The 27,960-nt window shown below is 39.4% G+C and overlaps 1 protein-coding gene across 1 annotated transcript in view; it reads right to left on the bottom strand.

Moving 5' to 3' along the window:
* Positions 1 to 6,199: 6,199 nt before the first annotated feature.
* LOC124795427 overlaps positions 6,200 to 27,960 on the bottom strand; it is a 96,973-nt gene continuing 75,212 nt past the window's right edge. The window contains exons 4-5 of the mRNA XM_047259454.1: positions 13,780 to 13,966; positions 6,200 to 6,610 (exon numbers count right to left, since the gene is read on the bottom strand). Of these exons, the coding sequence (XP_047115410.1) occupies positions 6,446 to 6,610; positions 13,780 to 13,966 (352 nt within the window). The 3' untranslated portion in view covers positions 6,200 to 6,445. The remainder of the gene's footprint in view (positions 6,611 to 13,779; positions 13,967 to 27,960) is intronic.

Raw genomic sequence — 27,960 nt, 5'->3', positions numbered from 1 at the left:
GTCCATCAAATCAAGAGCACCTTCAAATGGAGTGGGAGCAAGAAATGGTGAAGAAATACAAGAGAAACTCAGATTATACAGAAAAGAAAGTGAAGATGGACAGGAAAATGAGTCTCTGGATGTAGTAACATTAGCAATCTGGCCCAGCTGTAACTGTAAACAGCAGTCAATAAAATAAAAAGTTTAGTATCCGCACCAGTGGACAATGATATGGATGCAGATGAGCTGGATGGGTCTTGTGACAAAGAAGTGCAGTAAGCTGTCACAGATGGCTTGTGTGAAGCATTGAATGAGCAGAATCATTGACAAATGTTTACAATAACTGAAAAATATTTTATATGCAAACTGGCACAAAAATTTTACTATTCAGCTGAATATTATTTTTTTTAAAAAATTATTTGCTTTGTATCAGTTATGTATCCAGCACAGTATATTATATTAATGACATCTTTTAATAAATACATAAACCAATATTTGTCTTTTGATGAAACTCCCGCAGTTAATTCAATGGCTTGAAATTGTATGTTACTAGACAATAATCTTCTCTTCCTTTCTACCTGTCAGTGGTGACCAACCTGTCACTTCTTACCTTGATTTCAACTATCTTGAATCTGGCCTTGCCTGTGTCCAGGTGCTTATGTGTTGAGTTGCTCAGGCTGGTCATGTTTTGTAGGAAGAGATTCATGTTTAACATCCTATTGAGAATGAGGTCATTAGAGACAGAGCACAAGCTCAGATTAGGGAAGGATGGAGAAGTAAAGAGGCCATACCCTTTTAAAGGAACCATTCTGGCATTTGCCTTAAGCAATTTCGAGAAATCATGGAAAGCCTAAATCAGGATGGCCAGACATGGGATTGAACCATACTCCTCCTGAATGCCAGTGTGCTAACCACAGCGCTACCATACTCCGTGGTCATTTTTTGTGTTTTTCTCCATGTTACACAGTGTTTGGACTCTTAGATTGACTCACACTTCCAGTTTCATTCCCTTTTCTGGGTGCAACCTGCTGGCTTTGCAGGCGAGTCATCAGCTAGTATAGTCACATTCATGTCAATAATGACAGTTGTGGCATTGTCATGCCCTGTGCAAATACAAAAGTGGCAACATAAGACTTTCTTACATGTGCAATGCTATTTTTTCCATGGTGTTAATTTGTGGCCACCATGGTCCCAGCTTTTTTGTAATGCTGGCAGGAGCAGTTGTGCCTCCAGGAGCAGCAACAAAAGCTGCAGCAGAAGAAGATGACAGAACATAATGTGGATTTGTTCCCCTATGCTGTTTGCTGGCTTCCACAAGTCTACAGAAAGAAGGGAGAATTACCTGCACTGGTTCTTGCTGTTCTGCCAGGTAAGGTGTATCTTTGATCCAACTGATGAGACCACGCAGAATTTGAAGCTCTCCACTGAGCCCAAGAAACTTAACTTTGAGGAAATCTGCCAATTGCTTTGCTTTTGGACATCAGACCCATGTGGTGGTGACACTTACACAGTTTAACTGGCAGTCATATACATCCTGAATCACAGACATGCAAGGTCTCTCACACAAATACCGGTTTGAGTGTTCTCAGTGTGCTGTCTCATATGCGGACTCACTGATTATGGACATGACTGTCCAGTTAATGCCTGACCCGCATGTCCAAATTAGGGTACTGGCCTGGTCTGACTGGTCCTTAACCAAAGTTGCCTAAATTGCTGGATGACATGAACTTACAGTGGAGGTAAGGGATACTCTTTCTGCCAATTGGCAGTTGGTGAAGTTAGATAAGTGTGATAAACAGCACTATTGAGCCGTGTGATTGCCCAGGCAATTATGCCAACCATACCTTCTGTTGAGATGTCATATTATGATATTTTTAACAATTCCAGTGCAGTGGTGTCATGGCAGTCCTTACCTTTGCCCACAATATGCCTGGTGGGTACAAGTAAGTAAGTAAGTAAGTCAAAGAGTCATGATCCTCACTCGCAACATTTTCCAGGCTTCACTCTCCTTCTGCATCTGTTTTTGCTCAATGGGTAAGTTTAGATAGGATTGCCCATACATAGATGCCATGTGTGGTATATGCCAAAAGTAGGCCATTTGGCACTAGTTTGTTTAAGTCAGTGAGTCACATGATGGCTGTCACAACCTCCACTGTTTTTCCTGGATTTGGAAGCCATCTCTAATGACCCACAAGCATTGCCCCAGCATATTCTGCTAACAATGGTCGTGGATGGGCAATCAGTTGATTTCAGGTAGATGCAGAAGCACAAGCCAGCCTCATTAACTAAAACATTTTGAAGTTCATGAGCTGTCCTGCATTCCAATGGCCACTACATCAAGTTTGGTTTATAGTAAACAGTGTATTCCTCTGATGGGACAAGCATCGTATAAGAATGTGGATGTTATTCATGATTAATTCACCACTGGCATGTAATATTTTTGGGTTATATGTTTTTTTCATTTTTGGTTTCCAGATAATGGAAAAAGTAAATTTTATGTCTTACTTGATCCTCTTTCAAGACTTGGTCTCTGTTTGAGAATACCACACCTTTCCCTTAAGCCATCAGCAGTACCTAAATTATTTTCTTGCCTCTGTCCCATTCCCTTCACCATGTGTGACAGTATCAAGATTGAGTTGCAGCAGTGGCAGAACCTCAGCATTATTTCTCCTATTTTGTTGAGTCAGTGAGTCATCTCTGGCTGTGATTCAGCAGCTAGAAAGAAAGAGTCAATGCATAACGTGCCACAGAATCATATCCAATTCTGCAGCCAGAGGAATTGTTGGCAAAGTTGGCAGGCAGCCAGTATTTTTCATGCATTGACTTGTGTGATACATACTTGCATTTGCCATTGGATACCATTTCTCAGGGTTTCTTAGCGCTCAACACCCCTTTGGGCTTTACCAATTTAATTGCTTGCCCCCTTGGCATTCTGTCTGTACCAGGAATTTATCAATGATATTTGGAGCAGTTGGTTCAGGATATTCCCTGTTGCATCAGCTACCTTGATGCCATCTGGGTCAAGAGCTCCAGGTGAGAGGAACGTTAGGAAATCTGCAGGTGCTTTTACAATGCCTTCTGGACACGAATCTGCATTGCAAATCAGAAAAATGTATTTTTTCTGCCAAAGGTGCATTGTTTTGGGTCACGTACTTAGCAAATATGGCCTCATCCCTATAGATAAGCACGTCAAAGCCATGGTCAGTCTGCCAGTGCCAAAGAACCTACAGGAGTTCCAGTCCTTTCTGGGCAAGATTTCTCTTTATGCTAAGTTCATCCCCCGGACCAAACACATCTGCAATCCTCTTAACTGGCTTTGCCAAAAGGACATCAAATTTTTGTGGTCTGCAGATTATCAACAGAACCTTCAGTCCCTTGAGTAGTGTTTGTGCTCCACCCTCGTTTGGCTTCTTTCATGTCAGGTAAACGATTAACACTTGCTGACAATACATCCCACTTTGACTTAGGTGTGGTCTTGTTGCATTAGAGTCCAGATGGTGCCAAGCAGCCCATCCTTCATGGATCAGTGATGCTTTCAGTGGTGCAACATGATTATTCACAGATGGAAAAGGATGCACTGGCTATAATTTTTGGCATTAAAACATTTCTTTTTTTGTATGAAGTGAAGTTCCTACTCATCATTGTCCAAAAGCCGTTAGTTTACTTAGCCCTAATTCAAAACTACCAGACAGGACTGCCAACTTATTTCAGAGACAGACTCTCTTTCTCAGTAATTATAGCTGTGACATTCCTTACTGGTTCACTGCTCAATAGACTAATGCAGATGCATATTATAACTGCCAGAGGGGCCATATCTGCAGTTTGACAGACAGGAGGCTCTCTTTTTTTGCTTTGATGATACCTTGCAGCAAACATTGCTCGATTTTTCTTTGACAGCACTAGAGGTTGTGGATGCCAAAGCTGCTGACCCATCTTTTTGGTAAATCTTTTCAGCAGTCCAACGGGATGGCCTTAGTGCACTCCTTGAGGAAGGAAGTCAGTGTGGCATATGATTTCCCTGTTATAGGACACCTCAAGATGTTCCAGGGGTTCTTCTAGCTTGCCACACCGGTCATTCTTTAGTGTTGCATCCTTGGATACTCCAGCTGTTGCATGAGTCGCCCTAAGCTATATCTCATATAAAGGCTTTAGCACAGTACCATGTCTACTGGCCAGCAATCAATCACGATATTGAACATCTTGTGGGGGTTTGCGTGGCCTGTGCACAGAACCAGGCTGTACTGTCATATCAGTATTCCCCTTGGCCAGTCCCGGAGCACCCTTAGGACGGGGTGCACATCGACTTTGTAGGACCCTTTTTGGAAAGTATGTGATTTTTGGTAATGGATGCATTGTCCAATTTCCTGTATGCAGCCAAGCTATCTTCCACATTGTCAACAGTTGCTATTTGTGCATTTTCACTCATTTCTGCTGTTTTAGGGCTCCCCTTCCCCTTGTCCCATTTTGTCATATCTGATAATGGTCAGTAATTTGTGCCACAGGAGTTTGAAGATACTTGCATTCACAACAATATCCAGCAACTGATTACCTCCTCATTTCACTCAGCTTATAACTCTGAGGTAGAGTGCTTCGTGTGAATATTCAAGATACAAATGAATAAGTCAGTGTATGTTTTGTCCTACAATATGTACTGCCTGATTTCCTCACCAAAACTGGGCAAAGCCAGGTAATGGGTGAAGCTTGGTGGAACATTTGCATCGGCACCAGCTGCAGGGTCTTTTGGATCAGTAGCACACCCAGTCAGACACCCCACACTGTTGCAGCCTGCCACACTTTCCTCTCAGGACTGCCATTTTGGCCTGGTCTTTCAGCCAGCACCACAAGGGGCTGCCACACATAGCAGTTGGCCACAAAGATCAGCATTTGTTCATGGTTGATGTCAGTCAGGAGCAGCTGACCTGTTATTCCAATCAATTTTGTCTGCATCTGTTGGACTCATGATGCCACCATCTCCACACCATCAGGGCGACAGGTTCAGATATGATGTTTTCCCAGTAAAAAGCTTCCGGTTACGGCTATGTGCACACCCACTGTTGATCCCACCGCATCCTCCACCTTCTTACTTTCACCTGTGGGGGTGCCAGCGTGACACCACCGTCTCCGTGCCAGCACGTAGGAAGCTTCCAATCATGACAATATGCACACCCACTGCTATACCCTCCACCTTCTTACTTTTGCCTGTGGAATAGGGCACTAGTGATGATGACTCCCTTGACTCCCTCTGCAGAGCCTATGGACTTGGAAGTGGTGCTCTCCTTTCCCGACTCACCTAACGATGAGCCCCATCGCCACCACTGCAGGCAGATCAGTCACTATGCCAGCTTCTGCGTTCTTCTGCCACTCTGGGGATAGATGCACTGTCTGGGAAGTCGCGTGCCATTTCCAATTTTGTGACCTAGGTCACAGCACAAACCTAGCTATTTCGCTGTCATTGACAGCATGTATGAATCATAAGAAAGTAATAACTCTTTTTGATTTGTTGTATGATACATGTACACACTCCATAACCAGAGTGCTTCCAGGAAGGAAAAATGAGAGCTCCTGATCGAATTAGAGGAACGTGTGAAAATCTTAACAGTATGAGTGATTTAAAGTCTCAGGCTGGATCACAAACAATGGGAAATGACTTCTTATATTGAAAGCTCTTGCTGGACCTAAAAAACAATGAACATATAGAATAACAAATTAGATTTTCTGCTTTCTCTCCTTCCTACATCTCAAATACTGACATTATCATTATTTGTTGTTTTCATCCTTCAACTTACAAATGAATGTCCAGCTCCCTTTTTATACCCATTCTCCTTTAACTTTTCTTCTCTCTATTCTGATCCACATCTCAACCACTCAAGAATTTCCAATGAGTATGTATACTGATCTTACTCTTCTCTTTTCTTCTATGAAAGAACTGTTTGATAACAAAACAAAAATAGGTTTCAATTCGGTCTATCCAGTACTTCTTTTAAACATGATGGCAACTCACTTTTCAGCAAAGCATGCTACTAATTCTAAATTTTTAGTCTCTGTCACTATTGCTTTGTTCATGAAATTCTTTAAAAATATTGTTAGTTAAATAAGTCAGTTTGTATCCTAGTAATTTCTGCCCCCCCCCCCCCCCCCCTCCCCACCTTTTCTTGGTCACTGTTTAACAAGGTGGTCTGTGTCTGAATTAAGCACTTATGTTCAGTGAATTAAAGTCTCTTTATTTGCTAATTTGTTTCACATTGCATTGGTTTACGCCACATAAATAACTTCTTTATGTGGCTTTTGCTAGCTGTATATCATGCTTTTTATATGTTGCTAGGATTCTGGCATTTTATTTACCATGTTTTCTCTTGTGATTGCACAGAAGTCAGAACACAATTGATTCCATTTTGATGTGTTTGCCATTACAGATATAATTACTGCTGAGTACAAAGAATCTATTACAATATACTCATTGTAAGTATTATTGTTTGATCTTCTCATTATAATATCTGAGAAATTTACAAGACTTTTCAAAACAGGTTTTGTTCTGAGCTGAGAACCATAAATTTGACATAAAGCCAGAGACAGCTTTCAAGTATGGTAAAAACCAAGAACTGTCTTGTTCATGCTGATTGTTTAATTCATCCTGTAAAAAAGAAACAAAAGAAAATTATTTGTGATTAGAAAGCAAAATCATCAGTCAATTACAATATGATTTTCAAACTATTTTTCTTGTTTATCGTTCAATCACTTCCTCTCAAAAATACATGAAGATAACCTTCACATTTCTGTGAAAGTAATAAAAATTTTGACTTTTGCATTATATTACACTTACATTTTCCTTAACTAATTATCAAATTGTATACATCAGTGTTAGCCTGGTGCTCTGATGAGGGAAAATAAGCCTAAACTTTAATGCTTCCCTCCTCAAATGCACATAACTGGCAGTGTTGGATAGTGTGTCTACTTTTCCTTATAATGTTAACATCCACTTCACCACCATTAAGGTGAACCTCACAGTATTAACTAAGACACTAACGGTGAATCTCACACTATTAATTAAGACACTAGTTATTGAATGACTATCTCAGACTGTAGTAAAAGACATTGGACCGCTGTTCACATTTTGGTAATTTCAAAATTCCTGAAGGTGCAACGACATCCATCACAGGACACTGGCTCCTTTTCACCCAAAAATAATTACAATGTAGAGCAGGTCCAGACTTTCAAACTGGCAGATATGATTTGGCATGGATGACATTTAAGGAGCACCAGTGCTATAATGCATACAACTGAATTCTCACGGTTACCATTTGCACTTTGTTACTCATTGTTTTGTTACTGCATTCCAAAAATCATGCCATAGTGCCAACAGAACAAGAAGATCTAAGGAAATTATAAAAATAGTTATGTTGTTAAAAGAAGTAATTTTTCTTGTCGTGATGGTGTTTCTAGCACAGTATTTAAATCTTGTGCTGACTTGATAAGACCATTTTTGAGATATCTTTGTAAACAGTCAGTATGTGAGCTAGTCTGTTTATTACATCCTTCTTGATCTAACATGCATAATTTTGGTTCCAATGTAGCAGGATCTTATGAGTTTTCTTTCAAAAATTCAAAATCCTAACCTTTTCACAAGAAAATTAAAAATTTACCCCATTAACTACTAGCTACATGCCAAGTAGTAGTGCTCAGGATAACCTGCATGACAAGTAATAGTGTTCTGTAAACAGGACTCAAAATTTACAGATACGGATAACTATTTTCTTTGAATTACACTAACATAATCAAGTAAATATTAAGTTAACAATAAAAGATAAATAGCAGTCATGTTATGTGGCTGGGGAGGCAGCAGCTTTTCCCAAATAAGTGTCTGTCTTTCTAGTTTACTTCATTACATATTGGTGGCCTAAGCAAAAAAAGCACTGAACATTATAATGGTAGCTCATTGTTAATGTGACATACAGATTAAGTTTCTATAATTTTCTTGTCTTTTGTGATCTCTTAGGTTTTTGGGTGTACAGCCCAGTTGTTGTTTCAGTTATGCACAATACTTTGTTGACCGACCCAGTTGTGTCTTCTTTAAATGATGCGAGCTGTATTTTTATGTGCACTGACTACCTGGGCTCCAACCAGACTGTGAAGTATTGTTAATGTCGCACCACTATTTATAGTCAACTTCGACTCCTTGTGCTCTCTACATCCTTTGATGCATATCTATTTTCCAGAGCCTGTACTGCTATTCCCAAAACACACATTCTCTCAGCACTTTGAAGCTTAGCTGGATGATGAGTGGATCCCAAGCCTTGCTCAAATTGAAACATCTATCCCAATTTATTAGGTTTTCTAACACATTTATTTCAATATACTGCTCTATTGCACTGTCCCAGTGACTGGACCTTCGCACCTCAAAACTGGTCTCATTGTGTTTCATTTTATGATTATAAACAATGCAGTGCTTGTTCTTTTAGTCAGGTGTGTTACTGAAGTTCCTTGTACCATTCCTTAACTCTTCTAATAGTCTGCCTCATGTAACACATGTCACACCTGCATGGAACGTGGTACACATCTGTATTTTGGAGACCTAGATCTTCTTTAACATTACAAAGAATGATGCTCACATCATTTGATGGGAGCAAAATATTGATATTCCTAGATACTGGGCTGTCTTAGGCCAGATACGCAATTCTTGTTTTCTCTTCTTCTTCCTCCGTCTCAACTTCTTTCTCAGGCATTGTAGACACACACATTTTGTCAATTTCAGCATCCATTCCTTTGGAACACTATTTGCAAGTGTTATTACTCTTTAGTAAGGCACTCCTTCTCTGACAGCATTCGAGCTCTGTGGACAAGAGTCTTTCGCACAGGGAACAAAAAAACATGAAAACTTCCCGGAATATTTAAATCCTATCCATCCTAAAACTAGATACTTGATGGAACTTTTCTCTACATGTTAGTTAAGAAAAGAACAGCTGAATCCATGGGCCACACTGTGTGTAGAAAACCCACCCATACTGTTCTCTATTCCAGGCCTTGAGCCAAACCCTCCATAATAAAAAAAAAATTATATACTAAAGACAATGGTCCATAGAGCTCAAATGCTGTCAGACAAGGAGAGCCTTGCCATATAATTACAACTACAAATAGTGTTTGAAAACAATGGGTTCTCACATGAACAAAGTGAATGGGCACTGCAGTCAGAAGCAACAAAAAGGTTAACACTGAGAAAGAAAAAAATTAGCCAAGAGTCACTTATCTGTTTTATGCTGGCCCAATATCAGGGAAGATGGTAGACTGCTACAGTGTTATAGCATCCTGTGTATTTTGCTTCCATCAGCAGAGATAAAAGTTTATTTTGTGATTTTAAGGATGCCTTATGAAATAAATTGACATTCTTTGACATCAGCTGTTTGTGACACATGAAAATTTGTGCCAGACCAGGTCTTACACCCGGATTTCTGCTTATTGTGAGTGGTTGCCTAAATCACTTTGGCTAGCTGAGCATGCCTCCAGTACTGATTCAAACTACCATATGTCGCTTAGTCACAACCTTTATGCTGACGCAACTCATGATTCCCACGCAGGAAGGCCTCTTAAAGATAATCTAGATCTCTGAAAGCTGTGTGCATACTGTATTGCATGCAGATGTGGCATGTCATCTTCGGTGCAAACTGTCAGAATAATTGAGGAGAGCTGCAAGAACATCAGACACATACCTGACTTAAATAATTAAACAAAACAGCTCTTGCTAAGTATTGTCTCAAATACGAAATGAATACAACAAGACTAGTTTTTTTGTGCAATTGCCAAGTTTCTGGGACAGCTTAATTAAGGAGTCTATTCAAATAAAAATATCAGAAAACCTGATAAACTGTTGCAACAGCTCAGCTCTAATAGCCATGCCCTAATGGCTGTTGGTAACAGTCTACCCATACACGTGAGGGCTGTATTTGGATGTGTACAGCATCAGGCAAGCACCAGAGTCCTTAATTTCCACTGACTTCTTTTAATGTTGAACATCCTTCTTGCGACAGAATGTTACACTCAGTCATCGCTTCATTTGTGAAGTGCTCTGGCAACTGTTGCGATTATAGGAAAATGAGGATCTGCTTTTCAATAAAAGGCACGTCAATTTGATTTACAGCAAGCCTATTCATTTAGTGGTGCACATCCTGACATAGTACTATTAACAAAATGGTACACAGCACTCTAATTGTGTTAATCAGTATGTAACACTGTTGAAAAATAATATTAAACACTTTATGGCCTCATAACACACTTTATCAACAATGACTACCAATCATAAATGTTCTGAGAGGTGTCTGCATTTCAGCTTGCTACAGCTCATGCTAATAATTATTGCCATCTGCGACCTTGCAGACATGCAACTGTTCACTTTGGCCACTGCCACCCAACACTCTTTAATAATGCACTTATAGTTTGCTACAGTTACTTCCTAACAACTTCTTGACTTATCTTGGGCAGTGAATGCACTTCAGCTCACTACAACTCAGCTAATAATCATTGCAGTCAATGACCTTGCACACAAGCAACCACTCTCAGCTGTGGCTGGCACCCAAATTTCACAAATGACAAGAGAGCTTCTGGTCTGAATATATTGAGCAATGACTATCCAGGAAAATTCTTGCTACATTATATGGTCATGCTTCACTCAGCCAATGCCAAGCAAAGATACTCTCTCCAAGTGGCTTTTGATGCTTTAAGTCGCAAACCAGATGCCACAGTATTCTACCCACACTGCAGGGCTTGTAATATATAGCACAACAGCTTGATGTATGCAGTGTCAATTTGCTATAAATGTTACCCCACTATAGAGGTTTCAGTCTAAACAAGGCTTGGGGGTCCAGCACTCAGTTTATAAAGATTTCTTCAATATCTCATTCATCAGTGGTGAAAACCATTGAAACAATGTGTGTTTCATGAAATAACAGAGAAGGCTCCAAAAAACAACTGAGAATCAAAGTGCACAGCAGGTGCTGGGAGTTCAACTCAGCTGTAACATGTGGCAGAACAACTACAATACATGATAGCCTGACTAGACTCCTTCCAATGAGTATGCATAACAACAAAGCTCACGTCACCTGAAGAACACTATTGCACTGCTCGTCGAAATATTGTGCATAAAATGGAATCAACAGCTTGGCTGTATACCTGAAGACTCACTGCACCATTAATGCACGTTTTTTGTTAATGTGTTAATATATACCTTGCCTCATTACACACCTTTGAAGATTCTACTTCTTAATGGGATCAACAGAACAGCATGATGAATGAATTAAGTGTCCCATGGAAGAGAGCAAGAAGAAGACTTTGTGTGCAGCTAATTCAAAAACATATTCCATTCCATTGTGACAGGGAGCTATAGCAACCAGTTTCGATTTACAGCAACTAGTTTTGAATTATTTCAGAAAAAACAGTCTTGTTTGGTTTTCACAACCGAGACTGTTTTTTTTAATAACTCAAAATTCAAGGTGCTATCATAATTTGAGGTGCCATCTGACATAAGAGAAACAATCAATGGCTCAGGAAGGACAATAATAAGTGAGGAAGCTAATCTGCAAATGCGCGTGGCTTTTTGAATTGGAAATATAGTGCTGCTGGTGGTGGTGATGATGATAAGTTTGATAGTTGCAAATAGTAATATTTCCATCAGTAGAAAAGTTCAGAACTGCAGGTAGGAGCCAGAACTCAAGAGTCACCCTCACATTATTATATGACAAAGAATGCTCCTTAAAACATAAAAATGAAAACAATAAATTTTTGAGAATATAATGTAACTGGATAGATAAAATATCTACTTACCAAGCTGCAGTAGAATACACACATAAAAGAAAGTTATAATTAGGCTAGCTTTCAGAGCCAGTGTCTCCTTTTTCAGGCAGAAGGGTTGAAGGGGAAGGAAGATGGGTGAAGGAAAAGGACTGGAGAGGTCTAAGAAACAGGCGTAGATTTTGGAAAACTTCCTGAGAACCGCAGGTCAGGGGAGACTTACTGGACAAGACAAGAAGGAAAGACTGATTGTTGGGGAATGCACCGGAGGAGATTTGAAAACCTGAGAGCTTAAAGGTGAAGACAGGGTAACATGCAAGACAGAGATTATTGGTAAAACACCCTGTGTGATTTAATAAGAGTGTAAAGCTAAGTGTATTGTACATAACAGAGGTGGGGAGGGGATGGCAAAAAAATATGTAAAAAATAGAAGATCTAGAAAACTAAAGTGCCAAATGGCAAGTGTGGTGAAACAGGCACCAAGATCACGATTGTCATTTTGTAGAGCATGCTGCCAGTATACACCCTCTGCCTATGCCCATTAATCCTAACGGATAATTTGGTGGTATCATGCTGATATAAAAGGCCAAACAGTGTTTACATAACAGCTGATATATAATGTGTCGTTTCACAGGTAGCTCTCCCGTTGGTAGTATATGTTTTGCCTGTTACAGTGTTGGTATAAGTGGTGGCAGGAGGGTGCATAGGGCAAGTCTTGCAGTGGGGACAGTCACAGGTTTAGGAGATGTAGGGTAGGGAGATGGGTACAGAAGGAACATAAGATCTGACCAGAATATTGTGGAGAATAGGAGGGCAACAAAAAACTATTCTAGGTGTGGTGAGCAAAATCTCAGAGTGGATCTCATATCAGGGCATGATTTTAGGAAGTCATGGTCTTATTGAAATGGTTGATTAATACATTTCAAACCAGGATAATACTGAGTGACCAGTGGTGTTCTCCGAAGGTTTTCTTTTTTTTCTCTTTTTTTTTTTTTTTTTTTTTTTTTTAAAAAAAGGCATCAGCAGTACCAGGATTGGATGTTATGGCCTGGGAAATCTGCTTTTGAACTAGGCTACTGGGGTAATTATGTCCAGTGAAAGCTGAGGCAAGTATGGTGGCGTAGTGCTTTAAAGAGTCTGCATTGGCATGACTACCACCAAATTATTAGTTAGGATGAATGGGTGTAGCCAGAGGGCATACACTGACAACATACAACATCCTGTATCAGAGCATGCTCTACACCATGTCAATCGTGACCTCGGTGCCTGTTTCACCATACGCACCCTCTGGGGTGATCCCTCAGACACCAGTGTCTCAGAACTCTGCAGGTGGGAACTAGGCGCTATATGTCCTTGTTTCTTGCCACCCACCTAACTTTAATTTCCTCCATCTCAGCATTTCTTCACAGTAACTACTCCTTTCTTATCTCCGCTTTGGTTTTCTACATCTTTCATTTTCTTAGCTCTCTACTTTTTGCCACCACCCTCCCACCTCTGTTATGTACAATGCACTTAGATTTTCACTCTTATTAACTCATACATGATGTTTTAGCAGTAATCTCTGTCTTTCATATTACCCTGTCTTCACCTTTAAGCTATCTGGTTTTCGAATCTCCTCCGATGCAGTCCCCAGTAATCAGTCTTTCATTCTCATCCCTGCGGTTCTCCAGAATCTACCCTTTCTTCCTAGACCTTTCCAGTCCTTTTCCTTAACCCACTTCCTTCCCTTTCAACCCTTCTGCCTGAAGAAGGTGTCACTGGGTCCAAAAGCTTGCCTAATTATACCTTTCTTTTAAGTGTGTGTTCTGCTGCTACTCGGTGAGTAGATTTTTTATTTATCTACTCCTTATAATGTTTTATTAATGGAACTATCTGTTGAAATGGAAAGGAAATATAACAAATTTCTGTTCAGTGCAATCTATTTACCTTGACTGGCTACTTTTACAATGAGACAATATTTTATTCAAATAAATATAAAAATCTTATAGCCATGTAAAAAGTAACATGAATATGAAGGATACTTACATACTTTTGTATTGCTCTTAAAACCCTATCCATTAAGTCTGAGATTCCTGGAGACACTGAACGGGATACAGCTACTGGAGTTATGGCACTAGGCTGTGGAGTCCTGTACAACAGTGCATACAGCGTTTGCAACAGGAAAGCAAGGAAAGCAAGTCCAGCAAGCACAGTTAGAGGATCAAATCCAGATCTGGAAATAAAACTTCCCGATATAAGTGACAGTCCATATTACACAAACACTGAAACATCAGGCAACATTAAATCTTAGTTTTTGTAATGATACAGTAAACTTTATGAAACCACAAGGAATTACTTTACTTAACATCAGAAATAATTAAAGTATATATGGGGTGAAGGAAAAATGCCACACTTGTTTTATTCCTCATCCCAATTCAAGACAAACTATATCTAGCAAAACCCAGCCCCACCAATAGGATTAATAGTTCTGCAATTTAAAAAATGAGACTCTGGCAACACTGTAACTGCATGTAACATGGCCAAGAATAGCTGGCATGAACTATGCACTGTGCTGCAGCTGTCCCATTAGCTCAGTGAAATGAGGCAGTGCAGTGGGGAACAATATGCAGACTCACTGGTATTCGAGTCACATTTGCACCTTACATCATTTTTTTTAGTTAAAGCACCAAACTGTATCCCATTTACACTTCCACAATGTGGTATCTTTTGTATTTCTTTCTGTAACTGTTACCTTTACTTAAACATTAAGACATTACATGAACTTCTCATAGATGGAAATGATCACTTTGTTTTATCCATGACACAAATAAAGCCAGTAGAAAATTATAGTGCATACAGTAACATCATCTGTATCCAGTGAAGAACAAAAAACATACCAGGTAGGCTACACTAGGTTGCACATATGCTATGCACAATAATTCCATCCTGTACATTTGATGTTCAGGCTTATCTTCACACAGCCGACATGTACAAGTATCAGCAATGTTCACTTTAGAGAAGTGACCATCTTTCATTAGCATGTGGGAGGACGACGGTTCAATCCCGTCTCCGGCCATCCTGATTTAGGTTTTCCGTGATTTCCCTAAATCACTTCAGGCAAATGCCGGGATGGTTCCTTTGAAAGGGCACGGCCGATTTCCTTCCCCATCCTTCCCTAACACAAGCTTGCGCTCCATCTCCAATGACCTCGTTGTCGACGGGACGTTAAACACTAATATCCTCCTCCTTCATTAGCAAGCACTTTACCACTTGCTGAACCATACTTTGCTGGACCCCACGCAACACACCTGCATCCACCACTGCTGGAACACCATGCACATGAGCTATTAAGTCATGTAAATCCATGAGTGGAGTACTATAAACTTGTTCCTTTAAGTGTTCCCCCAAATAAATCTCTCATGGATTAAGGTCCAGGGAACTTGGAGGCTAGGACACTGGACCTCCCTGACCAATCACTTTCTCTGGAAACACTTCATTTAAATAGTTACACACATTCATTCCAAAGTGTGGTGCTGCGTCATCATGCTGAAACGTTAGCTGTCACTGAATACCAAGTGGAACATTTTGTAATGCATCAGACAAGAAACGTATGGTGTAGAGGAGTATTCAGCTTGTCTGGCAATAGGTAAGGTCTCAAAAGCACTCCTCCCATGATTCCAGCCCACAGGTTTATGTGAAAGTGTGCCTGAAAGCCATTTCATGAGTTACATGTGGGTTGTGTTCTGACCAATAATGGCTATTGTGGAGGCTGAAAATACCTTCACAAGTGAAGTTAGATTCATCAGCCCATATTACATTATTTATAAAATGTTCATTATCTTCCACTTGGTGCAAAAGCCAATCACAAAACTGCACTCATTGAATGTGGTCTTTTGGCCACTGATGTTGAGTTAACATGCAACCACACGGATGCAGTTCTTCATCATGCAACACTTCAACAACCAGTCTTTGAGGTATCTGGAACTGCCTTGCAATATCACAGGTACTTCGCTAAGGTGACTGATGAATGGTATCAACAATCAAGGCCTTTGTTTATGTAGTAGATCTAGTCCTCGGATGACCAATGTCCATTACTTGTGGACAAAGATTACCGATTTCCTGACGGCATTGCTCTAGGTGATGAAATGCATTCTTATTGGTATGGCATCTTTGAGGGTACTGTGCAGCATTGTACCGCATCAGGAAGCCAGCCTACATGAACTTTACAGGATCAGTTATAGTTGTGCACTGCGTGGTAGTAGACACATGCATGTAGTTTAATGAATGCCACTGCCAAGCAGTAGTCTTCTGCCATGTGACAAAATGATGTCCTACTTATAAATGATGAAAACTATGGAATGGACCTCTAAAAAATTAAAAAAAATGAGCCTGTCAAGGATTCATACCAAAGCTCCATGGTGGATGTGAGTTTGACGTCCCAGCAGTCTACTCCATGAGTTACAATGGCTGGTATGGTAGTGTGGAGTGATACACATTCCTCTGTACATTCTGACACTTTACACAATGGGAGAGTGTTGCCAGCTCCTCATTGTCATACATGTATTTTCAAAATTCACCCAATCTGATTTTGCTAGATAAATTTTTGCCTCGATTTTGGATGAGGAATCGCATGCCAACCTCCAAGTGAGGCATTTTTTCCTTCACCCAGTATAAACTTGAATTCACAGAAGCAGAGAAATATTACAATTGTAACATGCTATTTGGTATTTAATAAATAAAGGCTGTTGGTAACTATTAAAAAGTACAGCTACAATAAATAAATAGAAACTACGTGAGATATGGTAGTAGAGAAACACCATTATTGTGTTTGGGAGCAACTGAATTGAGATTCTGTAATTTTGATCTGGACAGACATATTCACTTTCTTTGCAGATGATACATTATTATAACTAACTGATACTTCAAAACCACATTATTATAACTAACGGATACTTCAAAACCAGTCTTAAAAGTTCTGTGAATGTTACTTTTAAGACCTCCTGGATATGCTGATGTTTACCAGACACAGTTTACTAAGAAAGATTTCAGGTATAGGTTAACAGAAAAGACAATGATGAAAAACAATGACAACTAGGTTTTATAAAATTTGAAACTACTTATTGATAGCCACTGTAATTGTTTTTGCACAATCTTTACTTTCAAAATAGATTGAGCAACAACTTTTGATACTTGTACCACAGAGTCAGCTGCTTCAAGGATATGGTCAAAGCTCAATATTTTCACTGTTTCCACTCATTTGTGTTTTATGGTATCATAGCAACAAGCATCAAGCAAATAAAATCTTCATTATGCACAGAAGTGTTTCTTGAAGAAAATTATTGATACACCCCGAGCCCCTGCTACATCTACATCTACATTGATACTCCGCAAGCCACCCAACGGTGTGTGGCGGAGGGCACTTTACGTGCCACTGTCATTACCTCCCTTTCCTGTTCCAGTCGTGTATGGTTCGCGGGAAGAACGACTGTCTGAAAGCCTCCGTGCATGCTCTAATCTCTCTAATTTTACATTCGTGATCTCCTCGGGAGGTATAAGTAGGGGGAAGCAATATATTTGATACCTCATCCAGAAACGCACCCTCTCGAAACCTGGCGAGCAAGCTACACCGCGATGCAGAGCGCCTCTCTTGCAGAGTCTGCCACTTGAGTTTATTAAACATCTCCGTAACGCTATCACGGTTACCAAATAACCCTGTGACGAAACGCGCCGCTCTTCTTTGGATCCTCTCTATCTCCTCCGTCTGACCGATCTGGTACGGATCCCACACTGATGAGCAATACTCAAGTATAGGTCAAACGAGTGTTTTGTAAGCCACCTCCTTTGTTGATGGACCACATTTTCTAAGCACTCTCCCAATGAATCTCAACCTGGTACCCGCCTTACCAACAATTAATTTTATATGATCATTCCACTTCAAATCATTCCGCACGCATACTCCCAGATATTTTACAGAAGTAACTGCTACCATTGTTTGTTCCGCTATCATATAATCATACAATAAAGGATCCTTCTTTCTATGTATTCGCAATACATTACATTTGTCTATGTTAAGGGTCAGTTGCCACTCCCTGCACCAAGTGCCTATCCGCTGCAGATCTTCCTGCATTTCGCTACAATTTTCTAATTCTGCAACTTCTCTGTATACTACAGCATCATCCGCAAAAAGCCGCATGGAACTTCCGACACTATCTACTAAGTCATTTATATATATTGTGAAAAGCAATGGTCCCATAACACTCCCCTGTGGCACGCCAGAGGTTACTTTAACGTCTGTAGACGTCTCTCCATTGATAACAACATGCTGTGTTCTGTTTGCTAAAAACTCTTCAATCCAGCCACACAGCTGGTCTGATATTCCGTAGGCTCTTACTTTGTTTATCAGGCGACAGTGCGGAACTGTATCGAACGCCTTCCGGAAGTCAAGAAAAATAACATCTACCTGGGAGCCTGTATCTAATATTTTCTGGGTCTCATGAACAAATACAGCAAGTTGGGTCTCACACGATCGCTGTTTCCGGAATCCATGTTGATTCCTACATAGTAGATTCTGGGTTTCCAGAAATGACATGATACGCGAGCAAAAAACATGTTCTAAAATTCTACAAGAGATCGACGTAAGAGATATAGGTCTATAGTTTTGCGCATCTGCTCGACGACCCTTCTTGAAGACTGGGACTATCTGTGCTCTTTTCCAATCATTTGGAACCCTCCGTTCCTCTAGAGACTTGCGGTACACGGCTGTTAGAAGGGGGGCAAGTTCTTTCGCGTACTCTGTGTAGAATCGAATTGGTATCCCGTCAGGTCCAGTGGACTTTCCTCTATTGAGTGATTCCAGTTGCTTTTTTATTCCTTGGACACTTATTTCGATGTCAGCCATTTTTTCGTTTGTGCGAGGATTTAGAGAAGGAACTGCAGTGCGGTCTTCCTCTGTGAAACAGCTTTGGAAAAAGGTGTTTAGTATTTCAGCTTTACGCGTGTCATCCTCTGTTTCAATGCCATCATCATCCCGTAGTGTCTGGATATGCTGTTTCGAGCCACTTACTGATTTAACGTAAGACCAGAACTTCCTAGGATTTTCTGTCAAGTCGGTACATAGAATTTCACTTTCGAATTCAATGAACGCTTCACGCATAGCCCTCCTTACGCTAACTTTGACATCGTTTAGCTTCTGTTTGTCTGAGAGGTTTTGGCTGCGTTTAAACTTGGAGTGGAGCTCTCTTTGCTTTCGCAGTAGTTTCCTAACTTTGTTGTTGTACCACGGTGGATTTTTCCCATCCCTCACAGTTTTACTCGGCACGTACCTGTCTAAAACGCATTTTACGATTGCCTTGAACTTTTTCCATAAACACTCAACACTGTCAGTGTCGGAACAGAAATTTTCGTTTTGATCTGTTAGGTAGTCTGAAATCTGCCTTCTATTACTCTTGCTAAACAGATAAACCTTCCTCCCTTTTTTTATATTCCTATTAACTTCCATATTCAGGGATGCTGCAACGGCCTTATGATCACTGATTCCCTGTTCTGTACATACAGAGTCGAAAAGTTCGGGTCTGTTTGTTATCAGTAGGTTCAAGATGTTATCTCCACGAGTCGGTTCTCTGTTTAATTGCTCGAGGTAATTTTCGGATAGTGCACTCAGTATAATGTCACTCGATGCTCTGTCCCTACCACCCGTCCTAAACATCTGAGTGTCCCAGTCTATATATGGTAAATTGAAATCTCCACCTAAGACTATAACATGCTGAGAAAATTTATGTGAAATGTATTCCAAATTTTCTCTCAGTTGTTCTGCCACTAATGCTGCTGAGTCGGGAGGTCGGTAAAAGGAGCCAATTATTAACCTAGTTCGGTTGTTTAGTGTAACCTCCACCCATAATAATTCACAGGAACTATCCACTTCTACTTCACTACAGGATAAACTACTACTAACAGCGACGAACACTCCACCACCGGTTGCATGCAATCTATCCTTTCTAAACACCGTCTGTACCTTTGCAAAAATTTCGGCAGAATTTATCTCTGGCTTAAGCCAGCTTTCTGTACCTATAACGATTTCAGCTTCGGTGCTTTCTATCAGCGCTTGAAGTTCCGGTACTTTACCAACGCAGCTTCGACAGTTGACAATTACAATACCGATTGCTGCTTGGTCCCCGCATGTCCTGACTTTGCCCCGCTCCCGTTGAGGCTGTTGCCCTTTCTGTACTTGCCCAAGGCCATCTAACCTAAAAAACCGCCCAGCCCACGCCACACAACCCCTGCTACCCGTGTAGCCGCATGTTGCGTGTAGTGGACTCCTGACCTATCCAGCGGATAAAAACACAATATTGTACTGCCCAGTAATTGTACACACAACTCCTGTTGTGTAATTGTACACACAACTCCTGTTGTCAGTCAAAACATGAACCCAATAAATTAATAATTTTTGTTGTCTTTCGATGTTGCCAAGATCTAGTATTCAAAACCCAGTCATTCTGTCAGTTGCATGTGCCTCTGTATGCATGCTGAATTGACACACCAAAGTTAAAGGGCAGCACAGAACTGTACCAAGATGCTGCTTAGTCCAGCATACTTTGAATAAACAATCAGTCAGCACAGGGTAACAGGAGGGAGGCAATATGACTGCCTCCTGCACCTGCCTGCCAAGAGAACTTCTGTCACCCTGTCTTGAGAATTGATCATCCAGCAGGGCAGACAGTTTTATGCTGTCTATTCCTGACTCAGTCTCTTTCTAACATTCTGCAGTCTCTCAGGAACATTACTATTCTTTTTAACATCTTTTAACTTCTTACCACCCACCCTGTTCTCCATATGACTTGCATACATGATATTTTTCCTGGAAGATCCTTTGAAACCTGTATTTGCAATAATAACCAAAATGTTTCTTGGTTTTTATGACTTTTGTTCACCTTGACAATCTACTTCTCCCATGCTACCCACATTCTATACAATATATTCCTTCAGATCTATACTTTTTGACAAGAGTAAACATTTTGTTTATTTAATTTTACTGTGAGTTCTTTTGATACCAACAACATTAGAGTTGCTAGGATATGGAACAAGTCAGCATTTTTCCAATATTTAGTTATTTACAATCATAAATTTTTTATAAAACTTACAATAATGGATACAGTAGAGTACAGTATGGTAGATACATGGTAATACTCATACCATCTAACGTTATGTCATAATACATGAAAATAAATAAGGTGCATAATACAAGAATACTTCAGAATTAATATCTATAGATAGACTATGATACATTGATATTAGTAGTATCTTAATATTGGAAAACAAATTAATCTTTTATGACAAAAAATAATTTATATTTATGCTTCCACTAAATCAGGCAGCTCAGTTGTACAATAAAATGTTCATTTATGCTAAAAGAAATCCACTAATTGAGTACAATTAATTTTGCAACAGGTATTTTTTCAATTTAGTCTTGAATTTCAGTGTTTTAAGAGAAAGACTTTTGATGTCTTCAGCCTCATACTACGTCCATGATATGCACTATTGGTTTTGAAAAGAGAGTGGGTTTTGCTAATGTAACATACAAGGGAGAATATGTACTGAGACATCAATGTAAATAGCTGTCATCCGCAGAAAAGGTTCCTGCATGAGTGTCTTGATTGAACACTACTCATAATAATAATTACAACTATTCTGAGCAGCAAAATTTCCTTTTTTCCAAGGACTGGCTACCAAAAAAGATGATGCCAAAAGATGACAGTGCTTGGAAACTTGGAAATACCCAAAGTAAGAAGCTTTTTTTCCCTTTGTGTGTAGATTATGCAATTATAAGGGAAAAACTGCAGCATCAAGCCTTTTTGCTAGATCTAAGATGTGGAAGGACAGATTTAATTTTCTGTCAGTAAATACAACCAAGAGCAATTCACTATGTATTTATGTCCACTTGTACTTTCTGTGTCACATGAAAATGTACATAATGAGTTAGTTGACATTCAAAATGAGTCAATTACAGATACAGAAATCAAGGATATCATTAAATACATCGTTATCAGAAGTTTCCAGGTGTTTCCTTGGTGTTGTACCCACTAGAAGAGAAGTTTCATCTGCATAGAGACAAATAAAAATAGCTCTGTACAAAAAGAGATATATTATTTCAACATAATTTGCATCAGTAAACACTTTTATTTATTTTTTCTGTATCTGCACAGCAGTGAGTTTGCCATGAATGTGAATGTGTCCAGGTTATCATTACATATGTTTACGTATATATTAAATTACGAAGGCGGATCAGAAAGTAACCTCCGATTGGTCACAGTGCGGGTTGTGGGGGGAGTAGCGACGCCATCTGTGCGTTCACGCACTCAACAGGTCAGTCGGCACTCGGCATCAAGCCGTGGTCGAGTGAACGTCGTACCTGCGCTAGTTTAGTTTTTGTGGCAGTTTGAAATGTGTGCTGCAATAGAAAACCCCGCCAAATGTGAAGTGTGTGCTGTCATAAGGTTTTTTACAGCCAAAGGATATTCTGCAGCAGCTATTCATTGTGAGCTTTGTGCCGTGTACGGACCAAGAGTTATGAGTGAAGGAGTTGTCCGTGAATGGGTACGTTTATTTAAAAGTGGACGAGAAAACGTTCATGATGAAGAGAGGAATGGTAGACCATCATTGGTGACTGACGAACGCGTTCAGACAGTTGATGCAAAAGTTCGTGAAAATCGACGTTTCTCAATGTCGGAGTTGTCTACTGGTTTTCCACAGATTTCTAAGACTCTCTTGTACGAGATAGTGACAGCAAGATTGGGTTACCGTAAGTTCTGTGCACGATGGGTGCCCAAAATTCTTACCGACCACCACAAAACTCAAAGAACGGCCACTGCGTTAGACTTTCTGTCACGTTATGAGGACGAAGGAGAACCATTGTTAAACAGAATCGTGACCGGTGACGAAACCTGGATTAAGTACGTGAACCCTGAGACAAAAGAACAATCAAAGATGTGGGCACATTCAAATTCGCCTACCAAACCAAGAAAAACCTCGCAAGATTTTTCTGCCAGAAAGCTGATCGCAACGGTGTTTTGGGATGCCAAAGGGGTGTTGTTGGTTGAATTCATGGAACGTGGTACGACCATTAATCAAGACGTGTACTGTGAAACAATAAAAAAGTTACGACGGGCTATACAGAACAAACGCCGTGGTATGCTGACTTCCGGTATCGTTTTTTTTGCACGATAATGCCCGTCCTCACTCTGCTCGCAGAACAACGGCCCTTCTTGAGTCCTTCAAGTGGGACGTTATCAACCATCCACCTTACAGCCCAGACCTGGCGCCAAGTGATTATCACTTCTTCATGCATTTGAAGAAATGGCTCGGGTCACAGCGGTTTGATGACGACGAAGAGCTCAAAGATGCGGTCACAGGCTGGCTCCAGGCATAAGCGGATGATTTTTATGCAGAAGGAATTTCAAAGCTTGTGAAGAGATACGATAAGTGCCTCAATCGCTATGGAGACTATGTAGAAAAATAGTGCAAAGATGTAGTTGTAAGATGTATATATTAAAATATTTTTATTTAACTTGGTGTATTTTTTTAAATCAACCGGAGGTTACTTTCTGAACGGCCCTCGTACAATTCGCAAATCAACTGATGTCACAATTCAGCAAATAAAACAACAAATAATCGTTATCTTCACATCTCAATAGTAAAATGTTTACAACTGTGTAACATACGTAGTGGTTGTCATATGACTTATATCAAAGCCATTATTGGTAACCTTACACTCCGAGAAAACTGTATTATTTACAAAAAATTGTAACACTGATTGTGAATTTTTTACTTGTAGCAAAAGTTTACTAGTTCTTTAATGTTTAAACTTCTATGTTAAATAATGTTTTAAATGCTTGAAACATTATTGTGACTTGACACTTTCTACATCCTAGTGATTTCCATTTTCTGTTATTTCACAGAATGTTATACATGGAACATGAACTTCCATTTTCAGATAACATTATTTACTCACAGATGTGAGGAAAGCATATGTGCAATTTATTGTGTGTAGTGACGGAAATCAAATGTATAAAACAATATAAATTTGCTCAGAGAAACTATTTAAGTTCTGGGAGCAGCAGATTTAGGAGAGGCAGGAAAAAAATGAGGTCCATCCAAAAAGTAAAGGATGCTGGACTCTGAAGGCACCTTAAACTATTCCACCCATTCCCTTCATATAACTGAAAACAAATGCCCAAAGATGGATAGGTAGATACATTCTCAGTTCCATTGTTACATAGTGAGATCATCAAGGATGCAGAAGACATGAAAAAATATAAATACAAAACATAGTAAGGAAAATTCTGACACACTGTAGCTTTCAGAGGAATCCTTTGAACACACACACACAGTGTGTCTGTGTTGACAACTGATAATTATTTTCCAACACTTACTTGCAGAAGTGACATTATTGCAAATGAATATGTGCAAAAGTCAGATTTTACCTAGAACCCACATTATTTGATATTATTAGTAATATACTACATAGAAGTAGTTAATACTCCCTGTACCTTGAACAGACCTCTGCAGGATGTTCTTGAATACATACCACAAATAATATATATTACACATTTGGACTCTGAAAACTTTATTTGGCTTGATGAATTTCCCTGAGATATGACCCAATATGACATTATAGAATGACAGTAAACAAAGGATTATCTATACCTGCTGACATCTGAATTCCAAAATAAAGATTTGTTTAGGCACTTCAGAAGTTCTACGGCAGACTTCTGCCACACTGGAAGATGTGCTGACTCTTTGCACAAGTAGAAGAAAATAATTTCACCAAGTTGTGACTTGCATTGAAAAGCAGACTGTTTGCCATGTTGTTCAAGAATGTTCTCTGAGAGCTTTCCTTGGTGATCCAACAGAGTTCCTGGTGATGATGACTGATCAATAGGTTACATTTGTGGCCTGAATATTAGTTTGTAGTTTGCAACAGTTGTATATATTATTTGTTTGTGATCAAGCCACATGCTAAATAAATAACCAACATGTGATACAATACTCATTCTCAAACTTAGACACATCTAGGTGCAAACCTGTTACTAATTCTGTCTCTTTTTGAACTTTAGGGGCAAAGTGTTGGCTAGAAATTTTTTTTTAATATCCATCAAAATGCCATTAAAGCTCTTCCTAAAATTAAACTTAATTTGCAGTTTGTCACAATGTTTTCATCAGCTGCAAACAAAACAAACTTAGCATCTGGTAATGTTACTGAAGAAAGTTCCCTAAGATTGAACTTTGTGGGACACGACATGTAATTAGTTCCTGTTGGATGATGATTGATTACTTAATACAGGTTACTTCCGTACTGCCATCACATTTCCTGTTAGACATATATGATTTTAACTAACTCTCGTGTGTCCCTGTAACACCAAAATATTCTATTTTAAAGAGCATGAAATATTCTATTTTACTTGAAAGGACATTGTGATTTATGCAGAATAGGCCAATAGCCAGTAATTTCTTGTCTAATAAATTAAATAAATTGTTGTTGCAGGAAAGCTCCGATAGAATGTAAATAGTTTTGGATTAAAGCATTTTGAGTTGTCAATAAGCGCATTACTAGCTTTCAGATTAATCCTTCTATGAGCTAGAGTAAAACACACACACACACACACACACACACACCTCTATGGTGCTAGCACTATGTAGGGGCATAGGGGTGTGCGTATGTGTGCACGCACACATGTGTGTGTGTGTGTGTGTGTGTGTGTGTGTGTGTGTGTGTGTGTGTGTGTGTGTGTGTGTGGTTTTACTCTAGGGATTACTCCAAGAGCTACCAAGTTTCCTTTCTATTTGTGTGTGCCTATCGACAACTCCACATTTGTGCTTTTCAGTGAGTGGTCTCCTTTAATCCAAACGTATTTAGGTAAATTTTCTATATGTGAAACAGCATTTTCAATATTAGAACACTTTAGAAACTGAAACTGTGACTTCAACAATACACTATTTGAATTCAAATGGCTACTAAGCAGCTTGTATATTACTTTTTCTAATTATTTTTTAATGATTGGTAGCAAAACAAGAATCACACACAAATGACAACTCTATCTGGACACTTGCAGATTTTCAAACTTTATTTAAATATAGGAAAAATAGAAAATTCTAGTTAGTACTAACTGTGTGATGTTATGTGGTTCCTGAATAAGCAAGTTTCATCTGTTAAATATTTCAGACAAATGAAGGAAACTTACACAATGTCACAATGTGAACAATGAGACACATACAAATAAAATGTTCAATAACTACACATCAGCATTATTTTGACATAACCTTTCCAGTTACAGAATGTAGATCGAAACCTTACACTCATGTGAAAAATACAACCGATAAGAAATTATATAAAAATATACCATAAGATATACCACAAAGTTATTAGATAGGCCAAAAAAAAAAAAAAAAAAAAAAAAAAAAAAAAAAAAAAAAAAAAAAAAAAAAAACATGTATTGACTCGTTCCATGACCATGGAGACTTCTCCTTAATTTGGTCCCACGGGCGGGGTGGGGGGTGGGGGGTGGGGGGGGGAGGACCAGAGAACTTACAACTAAATCTTGAAAGAAAAAAAATAAGACACGGGCCACACGGAACATTATCAAACATTATCAGATCTGAAACAAGCACAAAGCCAGCTGCAAAAAGTATTACCCTTAAGTTGGAAAGTGGACACGTATCTGATGCTAACACAGTGGCTAATATCTTTAATGACTATTTTAGCAATATAGCAAATGACATTATACAAAAAAACTTTAAGACAAGAAATACACTGCTCTGACAATGGAAGATCTCCCAAAGGATCAATGTTTCACAAACAGGTCACACAAGATAAGCTCATACTGACAACAAGCTCACTAATGAAACTTACATGTGGCATTGATGATATTCTAGGCTGCATTATAAAACAAACAGGGAACTACACTGTTGACCTCTGAAATTTATTATTTATCACTCCTTTTCAACTAGTACATTTCTTGATCTTCTAAAGGTTGCGAAGGTTGCACCATTACACAAAAATGGAGGCACAGACAATGTTAACAATTGTAGGCCTGTAGCATAGCTTAGTGGCTTCTCAAAGATCTTTGTAAAGCTTTTTTACAACAGTCTACTAGAATTTACAAACAAATACTCATTACTATCGAACCATCAGCATGGCTTTAGTAAATCTAGATCCACAGCCACAGCTGTCCACAAATATGTAAATGCAATCCTAAAAGCCATAGACCAAAAGGAAATGGATACTGGAATATTTCTGGATTTATCGAAAGCATTTGACATTATTGATCATGCAACACTACTACACAAAATAGAAAGTAAGGATATTTAAAATAAATAGGTCAAATTGTACCTTACTTACTGTCAATAAAAGATTATTCTAAAACATGACATACAAACTGGAAACATCATAAGAACAACAACATACTCACCAGGGAAAACTTTTATCAAATATGGTGTGCCAAAACAGTCCATATTAGATCCAGTACTCTTCCTTCTGTTTACAGATGATATGAATGACTCTGTTTGTGGAGGACATGAGCATTTTGATAATGGAATCAAATAAAGAAGACCTTCAGTCAACAGCAGATAGGACAATAGGACATTGATACAACTGTCAGACTGGTTTGAATGAAATAAGCTCATTATAAGTACCGAAAAACTTGCAGCAATTAACTTTCACATATCCCATGAAAAGCAACAGAATGACCACCACTTGAAAATAGACAGCAAAAGCTCAAAACTGGTTGATATTGTGAAATTTTTGGGGATACATCTTCAGGATGATCTCAAATGAAAGACACATATTCAGTCTCTAAAATAGGCTCATCCAAACTGTGCCCCTGGAGCGCTAGCGCCCGCGATTGCCCAAGGCCAGTGCCCCGGGCCCATTTGTTTGTTGTTGATACGTGGCCGAGCCGTGTCGCTTAGCTGGCTGTGCAGACCACCCGCCATGCCTCTCCATGCCGCTGAACGCGCACTTAGTACCAAGACAGATTGCCGCGCCAGCAGCGGTCAAAAGCTTTGATACAAAACAAAACTGTTAGTCAACAGACATAAGGCTACAGTGGATCGAACAGAAAGGGGGGGCAGGGGGGGGGGGGGGGAGTAGGAGGAGCGGTGCATCCACACTATTGAGATGAAAATTAATTTCTTATGTACTGTTATCCAAAATCATGTCAAATGTTTAGTATGTCA

The sequence above is a fragment of the Schistocerca piceifrons genome, chromosome 4, assembly GCF_021461385.2.
Source record: "Schistocerca piceifrons isolate TAMUIC-IGC-003096 chromosome 4, iqSchPice1.1, whole genome shotgun sequence".
Classification (NCBI taxonomy): Eukaryota; Metazoa; Arthropoda; class Insecta; order Orthoptera; family Acrididae; genus Schistocerca; species Schistocerca piceifrons.
The sequence above is the reverse complement of the archived record's forward strand: the minus strand, read 5'-3'. Positions and strand labels throughout refer to the sequence as shown.